We start from the raw sequence: 12,650 nt of genomic DNA on the forward strand, positions 1-12,650 counted from the left end.
TCAACTGGATCCTGATTGCTCGATAATGACTACCCTGAAGACAAGCAGGGGTCTAGCTAGGTTCTAGATTTTTCTCGGTCAATCACTTCGATCACAGAAAACTTTGTTTTACTTGCTCTGTTATAAGTTCAAGTTCATGAATCACTCTTCGGCTAATGTAGACGATCGTCTATCTGCCTGCTTATTTCTATCGGCTTAGTTCTGATAGAATAGACTTTTTTGAAGGTGCAGCTTTTCATTGTATTTGTTAAATTTCTAATTATGCAGTTAATTGAGCTCCAATATTTTTCGGATTTTTTTTTTGAAATTGTTATAATTTTTGGAACAAAAATGAGGCTTGGAACTTTTTTTTTTAATTTTTGATTTGTCGAGTCATCTGCACGTAATCATAGTCATCCGTTGTTTAAGCCAAGCTCTGCTTTGCCTCTAGATATTAAAATAATAGTTCTTAAAACTTAATTTATTATTTTTTCTTGACTAAAGCATTCAGCGCTCCCTGAAAGTTTTTGTATTTTTTCGGGTACTTCTGCAAGTAGGAGTTGTTTGCAATGGTTTCTGTCACAATATCTGAGTTAGGGCCTCCATTCAAAATTGATTTGTGTTTTCCTCCGACGCTGATAAGATCTTGAGTCCGAGTCTGAAGTAGGGTGACGTCATGTACTAACTTGTCGGCTCTCGAAAAAACTTTGTTCTTGAACATTTCCATGTCTTCGCTGTTAGTTGGAACTGCCCGACTCGATTTCTTGTACTCGCGCATGTAAGTGTTCTTTAATCGCTGCATCAGTGATCGTATTTTCACGATCTCATTTAACTCATCTTCTGAAAATATTTTCGATTTTTTCTCGCCACGTCGTGCATTAACGGAGTCGAAAGCGCGTCGGATCTGCCGAACACTGGGAAACACGTTGAATGGCGGCGGCATCACATTTTGACCCGAAATGAAATTGAAGTAATGCATTGTCCTTCGGAACAAATACATCTCGTTCTCGCGTTTCAGAGCGCCGAGAACGGCGCTTATTATAAGAGATTTGAGTAGGTTTAAGCCGACGACTACCAAACAGAACGCGTAAATTGTGTAAACCGCCATTAGAACCCACTCTTGTGGGTTTTCGAAGCGTGGAAACATGTTGGCCAAACGATTGTCTGGTTTGAAAAGCGTGAACAACAGATCTCCCCACACTTTTGCCAGAGACTGGTACCCGTCCATAACATTGAAGATTGGAAGTTCATCTCCGTGGGGTCGCATCAATCGTAAAACACACTGGACGTTAACACCTTGACCTTTCTCAAGTAGGCAGTTTTTGAAATACTCTTTGTACGTGTTGTGAATAATTCCATTTTGAGCGACCGAAAATCCAACCAAAGCACAGAGAAAAATGGCAAAGAATTTTGCGCCACTTGAAAACGCGCATCCAAGAAAGTGTTGTGGCTTTCCGATGACTTCAGTGACTCGCCCGAGCTTGAAAACTTTGAAAATGAGGAAGAGCATACCTAGACTACGACATACTTCGGCTACGTCGAGGGGGTGGGCAAAGTTGTGACTGTAGAGACCCGGGGGGTAGTAGCCACCTTGCTTGATAATGTAACTGTACTTGAGAAAAATACTGAGCATGAAAGTGAAGTTCAAGAAGAAGTTGAGACGGTTCACCCAGTCGGAAGAATAGGAGCGGAACCCGTTGGACCAGATATCCACCATTTCTGAGACTACGTTACCGAAAGTCCACAGAGATATGTAGGCATCAGTTAGATAGGAGAACCAGTCGTCAGTTACTGTCGACTGATAAAGACTCTCTACGCGTTGCAGAGTTAATTTGCCAAGATTATTAAAATATTCATTGTAAGACTCTACAATAACATCAATATAATAGTAGGTATAATCGTAATAGAAATTAAGTATTTCCATAAGGTAATCGGCATAGAAATCTGCGTATTCCCAGAACCACAAGTAATCTTCGCCGAGTCGATAGATGGTTCCAGTGTCGAAAGCGTTCCAGGAAACTGTGTTTGCTACAGTCATGAAAACGACAAGCACATAGAACACGATTTGCACTATGAAGCGCATCAGTGGCATCTCCACGAAGCTGTTAATCCAGTTTCCTGCCGAACTCTTCTGCTCAGGCACCAGCAAGTTGAAAAATATCCAGATAGGTGTCAACAGAGACAGAAAAAATACAAAAAGCACGCGTTTTAGAATATGAGAAGACTCGAAATCTTGAAGAGCCAACGGTCCCTCGAAGAACTTTTTCTTTATCAGCTTTTGAACACTACTGTTAGCTACGAATTTGCGGTGATTGTTCGTCATTGCGTATCGGAGACGTTCCCAAGGCTCGCCAGGAGCTACTATGTGTTCTTCTGTGGCCGTCATTTGGCTCAGAATCAGCTGTAACTCGTCAAAAGTGGTCACGTGTTTGATGAAGTCTGCTGCAAATTGTTCACACCTGTCCCGAATGTCTGAGAAATCCTTCTTGGCCACGTCAATGTATAGTGATATTCGCTCGCACGACTGAACAAAATAAAACATTTTTCAATTGATTTTTTTATTGGGAATTTTGGCCAGGAAAAAAAACGTAAGCATTTAATTTTCCAAATAATTAGATAATTTGGACAGCATGTGAATCAACTCAGTAGCGTAGTTTTGAAAGGTAAAATAGGTTTTTATTCTTTTGTGTGTTTTTGAAGTGGGAAAAATTTGAACTTCAGAGTTTCACAGCTCAAAGTTATTCATGACAACTGATTTTTTGTTTTCGGCTCAACGGGCGTTTACCCAAGTGGTGTCGGCTTAGATGCCGCTAGCTGAAGATTTTAAATAATCATTCACCGGCGACGGTTTTGTTTGTGGAGGTTTTCTTTTCAAAATGAACGTCCCTGTTTGGAAGTTTTTATAGATTGACATTTTTTTAGTTTTTTTCGACTTAATGTCTTTCATTCCATTTTCTGTCTGCTAGCTTGTAATGCTATGTTTATCTGATAGCGAAGTGTCTTTTTGTTTTTGTGATTTTTTTCTCATATTTTTCTCGTAGTTTTCAGTTGTGTTATGGGTTTTGTTAGGGATGGCAATTAAGCTTCAGAATTTAAGTCCTAATAGCTGAAAGAAAGAAAGAAAGTGTGCTGTCTTAGAAAGCTTGAATGCTACGCCTTCTGTATGCGTTGCCTTTTCGTCTTCGTGTCCTGAGTATAACAAGAGTTCTCCTGTGGCCAGTTTATATTGTTCAGCTTGCAGCCATCTTGTCTCCCTCAGTCCAAGCAGGGTGATGTTGTATCTGCGCATCTCAGCCGCCACTTGTGCTGCTTTCCCGGCCTAGTACATGGTCTTGATGGTTGTGGTCGCCCTGGTTGAAAGGAGGGCTATCGGCACTGAAGCTCCCTTTCGGCTTTGGCCCCAGTGCGTCATCCTCCCTGCAGGTGCAGGACCTTCCTCTCCCGTGACTGGAGTTTCGTAAGTATTCGTTGATGCTTCTGTAGCGAGAGTTCAGTCAAGGCTGCCTCTTATCACCGTTTCGGTTCCTGCTCGCCATAGACTGGGTGATGAAGCAGACGACAGAAGGAACGGAGAATGGCATCCAGTGGACCCTCTGGACTCAGTTAGACGACTTGGACTTCCCCGAAGACCTCGCCCTACTCTCACACAGTCGTCAGCAGATGCAGGAGAAAACGTCAAGTCTAGCCGCCAACGCTTCCCAAGTAGGCCTGCAAATCCACCCCCACAAGACCAAGATCTTGAAAACCAACTCTACTAGCACTGAGCCAGTAAATCTAGGTGACAACAACCTGGAAGAAGTCGAGACCTTCACATATCTAGGAAGCGTAGTGAACGAACAGGGAGGAACTGACGCAGACGTGAAAACCCGCATCGAAAAAGAAAGAGTATCCTTCATCACCCTCAAGAACATCTGGAGATCACACCTCATCAAACACGCACCAAAATCCGCCTATTTAACTCGAACATGATGTACGGAGCGGAAACATGGCGAACAACAAAAACCACCACCAAGAGGGTGCAAACGTTCATCAACTCCTGTCTAAGAATAAACCTCAAGATCCACTGGCTGGATACCATCAGCAACGCGAGTCTTTGGGAAAGAACAAACCAAGTGCCAGTGGAGGAAGAGATCAGGAGGAGAAGATGGGGTTGGATTGGCCACACATTGCGGAAACCAACATTCAACATCACCTGCCAGGCCCTGATATGGAATTCCCAGGACAAGAGAAAACGAAAGAGACCGAAGAACACGTGGAGAAGGGTCCTGGAGGCCGACGTCAAGCAGACAGGTCACACCTGGAGGAAACTGGAGCAAATCGCCCAGGATCGAGGACGATGAAGTTGTGATATCCTACGAGGTATCTTGTTGTAAAATTAATTTCAAGAATGCATTATCTTGATCGTAATAAATAGTTTTTCTTGTTGGTTTTTTTAGTTACTGAGAGTGGTTCTCTAGTACATACTCTGAACTCTCCGCTGTGTACCAAAAGTCTCAGATCTAAATGACCTTGGACACTTATCATAATAAACTAATTATAACACTGAAGGTTCTCTTGATGGCGAGGCTTAAGCCTCCCCCTGATTCGGTGTCTTTAGAAGTTACTATGGTTTGGCTTTGTTGAAACCGTTCTACTGGGTTTACAAAGTCCGCCAGCTCCACCTGCCGTCGCAGTTCTTCATCAGAATCGGTTTCCTCCAACTTTTTGGGAGAACTGATCTTCTGCAACTTCTTGCGTGGCTCTGCTGACGGGCTTTTTTCCTGCTCCCTAAGTCTGGTCCTGCGGTAGATTGATATCGCTTGTGAAATGTCTGTTTTCCGGTATATCGATCCTGCCGAAGTCTTTACTGTCGATCCTGTTTGCGCCGTTGTTTTTCCTTTTACCGGCTTCATGAGTGCTTGCCCGCTTCCATAAGTCGTTTTTACGTAGAATCGTTTTTTTCCGGAGAATGTGAAGGTTCGTCTTCTTTATCTTCGATGAATCCCTTCTCCCATGACTAAATAACCTCTTTCCGGAGCTCAAGGGTTTGACTGTCCAGTTGTGTCCACTAGTCTTCTGATGTCGTTTTTCGCTGCATCTTTACGCTCCTCATTCCACTGAGCGTTCGCCTCCGACAGCTCTTTTAGTGCTTTCGCTCGTTGGCGGTCTCGGTCTGGGTACAGTTGCTGCTTGTACAGCGGGCTGTTGTCTCTGCTGCGCTTTCCCTTTCTTACGATCTTCGAGTTCTCTCTGGATTGATCGATCCTCCGTTTGAGCTGTGACGCCGTCAATGCCGACCGTTCCAGGTGCTGTTTGTCTAAATAGTCAGAGTTACTTATAAACTTATCGCGTAGAATCTAAAATTTAGAATTTTTTGGAAGTGTGCCTGAAATGGAGATACTTGACTGGTTTTCGGTTTGTTCCACCGTAAATCACGAATTATTGTACTAATGCATAGTTTGATCGGTCGTTGATTTTCCTCTAGTAACATTACCCCCAATCTTCGCTTTATTCTTTGTATAATTCATTCTACTAGTCCACACCCTCGATAGTCGCCGACCAGACAGCATTCTTGTTCAATATTGTTGTCAATACAAATTTTTTTAAGTGTTTCCTTTCAAAGCCCGAGAATTGATCGGAACGTATCGATTCTGAAATGCCATGTGTGTCTATGTAAGATCGCATAAATTGTACCGTACACTTTCCACTCGTTGATTTAGTGATTTTTTACTAAAGGAAATTTCGAGAATCGATCTATAGCTACTAGAAGATAAATGTTTTTTCCTTTGTGTTTTTCTAACGGTCCCGCGTAATCTAATTGTACTTCTTGACCCGGCTGCTTAAGCAGTGTCAGCGGTTTTGACGAATTTTTTGGTTTGAGGTATTTTGCGTTCTTACCATATCTGGTGCAACTACGGTATTCTTCCGCGAAATTCACTATGTCTTTGTGCATATGCGGCCACCACAGGTATTGTGAGACTCCAAGCTTGGCCTTTTGCCCGGATGTCCTCGATAGATTCTTTTGAGCACTGCCTGTCGCAATTGTACTGGTGCTGCCAGTCTGTTATCCACCAGAATGCAGTCGTCTTCCACCGCCCTCTGCGACCACAGAGGATTAGTATATGGTCCCATTAGCTCGAATCCTTGTTTGTCCCCTCGTTCTACTACTTGTCTGAGCCGATCCATCCAAGTGTACTCTGATGTCAGCTCTTGTCGAAAAGTTGTGAAAGATTATCCAACATGTCTTCCATGGGTTGCCATTGCAGCTTCTGTTCATCTCGTGACCTTTGTGTTTGTTTTCTTGATGGCTCGATAGTACAAATTTTTGATTTCTCGTCCATCTCATCTGTGGTCGTAAGGTCAATTTCACTCATCTGCACAGCGCTCACTTTCCTTTCTTCCGGTGTTGCCGGTGATATGCTTTTTGGCGCTTGTACGCTCTCCTCCGTCACCGCTTCCAGTTTTCGAGTGCTGCTTGGTGGTGTGCTGGACCCCCCAATCAATTGCCAGAATGATATTCGCCTTCTGTCCGCCTCTCTTTCCTGGTCCTCTGACAGTTGCCACTTTACTCGGGACTGGTGTCTTGTTTCATTATCTGAGCTGTTTCTATTCTTTCGGCTCCCTCTAATTGTTTTCCTTGTCCGTTGTGGTGTTAATGTGACCTCCTCTTCTTTTGACAGTTAAATTGCGTTGTTCATTGATCGATCCACCTCGGGTATAGAATGCTCTATTCTCTGTCCTCGCTTCGCCATCCCTATGGTGTGTCCAACCACCAGTCCAATGGTCGGTTAAAGTTTCTTTCTGACATCTCCTTCCGTGAGTCTGTTTCTGTATTATTTTTCGTTGAATTTTGTACTGTTTTTGCAATTTTATTGCTCGAATTTTTGCTGGGTTGAAATGAAGAGAAAATAATTTGTTTTGTTTGCGAACTGCTGTTTAGCTGTTTGGATGGTCGCGAAAGTTCATTTATTTCGTTCCGGTCGAGCTTTGCTCGTTTTTGACCGTTTTTTGGTTGCCATAGCAACCACGAGGTGATGGATTATTCGCTACATTTCTTTCTAGAAAATTCTAGAATATTTTCGTTCTGGTTGAGCGAACAGGTGTTTTCTAGCCTACTGTTTAAGCAATTCTGAAGCTTTGTGAAAGGAAATAATTGTTGCTACCACAAATTTTTCGTCTTATTTTGTTTCGGGCCAGGGAGCATTATACGGATAACGCGATAAATAATCGACAATCCCCATGTTCCTCCCTGGAATGTGAACAATTTTAAATTGTTAGGGCAATAACTGATTGACCCATCGGATCAACCGTGATTGATACATTTTTTGTTTGGTTTGTTCCCATCCAGGGCTGAAGTTAAGTGTTTATGATCCGTTGAAATGGTAAACTCCTTCCCGAGTAGGTAGTGTTTGTATCTGTCAACTGCCCAAACAACTGCAAGTAACTCTAGTTCGTGTGTTGAATATTTTTTTGTGAATTTGGGTACCTTCATGCAAACGAAATTGGAGCCCACAACCCATCGTCAGTCTGTTGTTCGAGTGTGGCCCCCAAGCCGTTATGGCTTGCATCGAATTTAACCCTTGTATCCCGGTTTGCATCGTAGTAATGTACTTTGGAAATGTTAGCTACTGCGCTTTCTATCGTGTCAAACTCTACTGTGTGTTCATCCCCACCCTCGAGTTTTTTTTACTGGTAGTTTCATTTTCTTTAACTTTTTCTTTTGGTCTTCCTCTTTAAGGAGTGGACGAAGTTCATCTGCTAAACTTGCTGCGTTTGGGATGAATACTACCCAGAAAAGATCTTAACTACTTAAGTGATTTAGGTGGGTTAACATTTTGAATGGCTTCTGTTTTTGTGAATTTAGGTGTAACCTCCGATTCCGAAAGGTGATGGCCTAGCCAGTCAACTTGATTTTCGAAGAATTCACATTTTGATACCTTCAACGCTAGATTTTCATCATTCAAACTTTTTAGTACCTTCTCTACTAATTATTCGTGTTCTGTTTCGTTTCCTTTTGACACAATGAGGATATCGTCTAGGAAACAAAAGATATTTTTTGAGTGCTTGATCGGTCGCTCCATGGCTTTTTGAAACTCGGCCGGCATGTCAGCCAGACTATAAAACCCTGTGAGGAACCGATACGTTCCTGTTGCGTTTCCCCCGACGATATTGAATTTACACTGTCTCGCTGTGTCTGCAGCGAGTTTTAACTGACTATACGCATATTTTAGGTCTAACACTGTGAAGTAGAGTGTGCCCTCTTTCTTATCTGTGACAATCTGACTTACCCCATCAATAAGCTCGTCCACGTTACGCATCTGATACATGTTTTTGAAAAGTTGTCTGTTCATTGATTTTGCATCATGTGCCAATTTTATCGAATCACCTTTTTCTACTGTTATTACAATTGGAGCTATGAAACAATCACTTGTGGTTTTATCCAACTTAGTTTTGTGACCCTCTGTCAGTAGTTTTTCAATTTCTTTTTCTACCTTGTCTTGTATATGAATTGATATTATTCTCCCTTTTTCCTGAATTGTGCACAAAGGATATTTGAATTTTGAGCTCACTATGTGGTTTGAGATCCCCTTTCTTAAAAACTAATCGTTAAATTTTGTTAAGAGTTTGTTTTTCCAACCTTCCAACTGCTCGCACATGAGCACGTCAAACCTTGACAGTTTTTTTTCGGGCTGGTTTCTGTGTGGTCGAGATCACCACCTGTCCTTGTAGATCCATGCCCATTATGCATCCAGTCTTGCGTTCCGTCACTAAGAACTTGGCACCTTTTACTTCCCAACCCGCAGATCGCAGATTTATCTTTAACGCCCCCAGAACATAGATCGGTTGTTTATTGTAATCTACGAATTGTGTAGCCAAGGTTAGTTTTTCGGCCGGTTTACATCGTGCCATTTTTGATTTTTCAATGATTTCCTTTGTCGTCGCTCAATTTAGAAAAGATACTGGAGTTCCCGTATCTGCTGTCAATTGAATTGTTTGACTTTCTTTTCGTACCATAGCCTTTAGCGATTTTATTTTATAGGACGTTGGATCTCTAATTAGGTCAATTTTTTGGATGCTCACCCTTTGTCCCAACAATTGTTGGATTCTCTCCTTGATCTTTTCTCCCACATATCTTGAGATTCGTGCCCCTTCTGATAAATGTGGTTGCATTGACATCATTTCGAGTTCACTACATGATCCGAAGTCTTCTCTTATGAGATTGCATCCCTCTTCTGATCTTTCCGAATCTTCCATAACTTCAATCACTTGCTGAGACCTACACATTTTCGCGAATCGATTGGGTTTTACAAGTTTTACTCATTGCCATGCAGGTTTTCAGGTGTCCCTGATCAAATGCGCGTCCACATCTTTTGCATGGTTTTGCTTAACCACCGGAATTATTTGGTCTAATGTTGTTTTGTCGTTTTTTGTTTTCCCTCTTGTACTAATGTTTTCTTGTTTTCCCATTCGAGTTTCGTACTGCCATCACTGGTTCTTGTTTTATCTTCACTCCTGAATTGTAACTAGTACTCATTCCTGCCACTGTTGCTGCATTCGTCTTTTGGAACGCCCTTGTGGTCCATTTACTATGTTCAACTTTTATGGCTCTCTTGAGTACTTCCTCGGGCTCAAGTGTTTCAAACGTTAGAGTGTCCTGCAACGTCAACTTTTTCATTTTAGATGCGAATAAATCTCGAACAATTTCATTTTCAAGATTTTCTAACTCCGATCGTGCTGCTTGAGCAGTTAACGCCTCATGGAATGCTTCCAACTTTTCCCCTGGTTCTTGCAGTCTAGTAAAGAGTTTGTATCTTTCATACGTTACATATTTGACGTTTTGGAATGAAGTCGATGCTAAATTCGTGATTTCCTTGAATAACATTTCGGAAATTTCAGCATGTGGGTTTTTCTGTTGAAATCTTTTCTTTACTTCTGTTCCTAGAGAGAGGAATAATCTGGATACAAGCTTCTTTTGTACCTCATTATAATAAACATTGTGACCACCCCTTGGACCACGTGTTCTCTTCTCCTCATTCTCCAGCATAACTTGATCTCTTGCTAATTTATCTCTGAGGTTTCTGGCTGTTATCGCAGTTTCATCTTCTCCCGCGCGTGGTGTCTCTGGTCTTGATGGTGGTTCTTCCAGTATGTCTTTTGGGTCCTCCAGCATAACTTCTGGGTTGACATTTTCTTTCACTGTTACAGCCATTAGAAATTGTTCTAACCAGATCTTGAATTGACACGGTGGGTCTAGATTGGCTGACGCCCAAAATACTGGTATTCCCATATCAGTACGGCTGTCCTGAGCTGAGAATCCTGCTGGCTGCGCCATGTGATATCCTATGAGGTATCTTGCTGTAAATTTTGTCTAATTTGTAATTCAAGAATGTATTATCTTGATCGTAATAAATAGTTTTTCTTGTTGGTTGTTTTAGTTACTGAGAGCGGTTCTCTAGTTCATACTCTGAACTCTCCGCTGTGTACCAAAAGTCTCAGATCTAAATGACTTTGGACACTTATCATAATAAACTAATTATAACACTGAAGGTTATGGTTACATCATCATTACTGCTATTGCAGTAGCAGTATCACAGGAGGGTAGTCGTTGATGGCATATGCCTCACCAGGAGTATAAAGGCCTAAGTAAATAAGTAAGCTGAAAGAAGTTGAATCAGTTTTGACTTTAAATTGAAAGCCAGATCTTCTCTGCTTTCAGATCAGCAGCGGAAAGTTGGAGTTTGACTCTGAATAACTAAGTACTGACCGTTTTTTTTAAATCTGAATGAAGTTAATTAAAATACTTTTTGTGTTCTTCAAATTACCTAAAATTGATCTGAAATGTCCTCCCATGCCTGAGTTTCCTCACACTTTTTGTAGTTGTCGTGATGTTAGTTACGACGCATTTTTTGACCAAATACAATCTGCGTTTTTCCCGTATTTATATGCCAACCATAACCGAATCTAGCACGAGAGTCTAGTTTAGTTATATGCTGCAAATTATTCTCAATAAGTTTTTATGGGTTGCATAATATGGTCATCGCAGCACGAGTTAAGATCATATCCGGAACAAAGGTTGTAGGACTTGAAATAACCGACCTCCCTGTCCTTCATAACAATTGGCGATTTTGCTTCTTATATTTCGCAACTAGAAAGTGTAAAAAAAGTATTTAAGTTATTATGTTATTTTTAGTTCGCATTGTTTTTAATAAATGTGACCGTACAAACAATTGCGAATACAAAAGTCTGACGTTAAACGTTTTGAACTCACTTCGGATATTTTGAAGGCAACCATGATCGGGTCTTCGTTCATAATACACAAATACACCGGCTGAGAGAGTGCGTGAACTGTTTGGTAGATGGCGTCGAAACGAATAATGTTTCTCGATTCGGTCGGGTCGTAATTCGGAATTTCCAACGGAACTGCGCCGCGCGAAAATAAAAATTTCAACATCTGCTCGTTTTCGTTCATTGCGGCAATCATAACGGGAGAAACTCCCGGTTTGTATGTCGTTCCAGTCAACACTGGTCTGTTGAGGAGCTCGGGATCCCATGTTATAAGATAATCTACGGCCTCTTTGTAACCAATATCAACAGCATAAATTAACTCTTCTTTGACGAAGAAGTCGCATTTTTCAACGAGGAATTTAATCAGAGGCATTTGATGGAGATTGATCGCGTTTCCCAGAACAGAGAATCCGAAAGAGTCTCGAAATTGGATTTTGAAGCTGGGATCGATAGCCTGAGCTCTAGAGATCAATGATTTCAAAAGTTCGACGGAGTTCGTTTGCTTCAAACACTCAAACATTCTTTGGCGCAAAATTTTCAGCGGATCTTTGTTGCCTTCTTTTAAATCAAACAATATTTTATTAGAAGCCATTTTTCTATCGGGCAAAAAGATTGATGATTGGTTCAACTATGAATTTATGACTGTCCACGCTCGATGGAATAAATTATTACATTTTGATCATAATTATGTTGATGGTTTTGCGTTGTTGGACGGTCTTTAAAAAAACACAACAAATAAGACTGCAAAGTTTATATTATAAAATATATAAAAAATCATTCATTGTTCGCAAAATAATTATCTGAAGAATCTTGAATATCCGTTGAGTTTTATATAAAGAATCTTGAATATCGGTTGAGTTCGAACCATTTAGTTTGACTTACGTTAAGTAGTTGCTGCTGTGCAAAAATCAACGCTCGTTTGATGTATTTTACATAAAGTTTCTCTAGAGACCACTGTTTGAGACGCCATCTCAAATCATGACTTTTTAATCACGCGAGGATCTCGAAATTTTCGAGGAGAGGGAGGATCACTATCAAGATTCTGATTTGAGAAAAACTTAAGTGCCGCAGGCAACTTTTTGAAAAAAAACTTCAAAACGACAACGAATTCTGAGATAACTATATTTAAGGCAATGATCAATTAATTATAATTTTCTGGTAAAATGTGTATTTTGTTTGTCAAGCCTCAGTTTTGTACACTTATCTCATCTTTTTTAATTAATACACAAAAAGAAAAATTATTTCTTGAAAAATCCTTTCACTTAGTTATTTTCTGGAAATTAACATAGATCTAAAAATGAGATAGGACTGTTATGTCGATTAATTGCCAGGAGCAGAAGTCACTCGAGAGATCGAAAGATCTGATGATCTCTCAAAATGCCTCAAGTTACACAAATCGATTTTAA

General features: G+C 40.9%; 1 protein-coding gene across 1 annotated transcript; it reads right to left on the reverse strand.

Moving 5' to 3' along the window:
* Positions 1-377: 377 nt before the first annotated feature.
* On the reverse strand, positions 378-12,054 carry LOC134848478 (transient receptor potential-gamma protein-like). Its single transcript, XM_063865945.1, has 2 exons — positions 11,228-12,054; positions 378-2,503 (listed from the first exon to the last, which is right to left on the reverse strand). Exons 1-2 carry the CDS (start codon positions 11,834-11,836, stop codon positions 464-466), a joined length of 2,649 nt encoding a protein of 882 aa, XP_063722015.1. The 5' UTR covers positions 11,837-12,054; the 3' UTR covers positions 378-463.
* Positions 12,055-12,650: the final 596 nt, after the last annotated feature.

This window comes from Symsagittifera roscoffensis, chromosome 6 (assembly GCF_963678635.1).
Source record: "Symsagittifera roscoffensis chromosome 6, txSymRosc1.1, whole genome shotgun sequence".
NCBI lineage: Eukaryota > Metazoa > Xenacoelomorpha > Acoela > Convolutidae > Symsagittifera > Symsagittifera roscoffensis.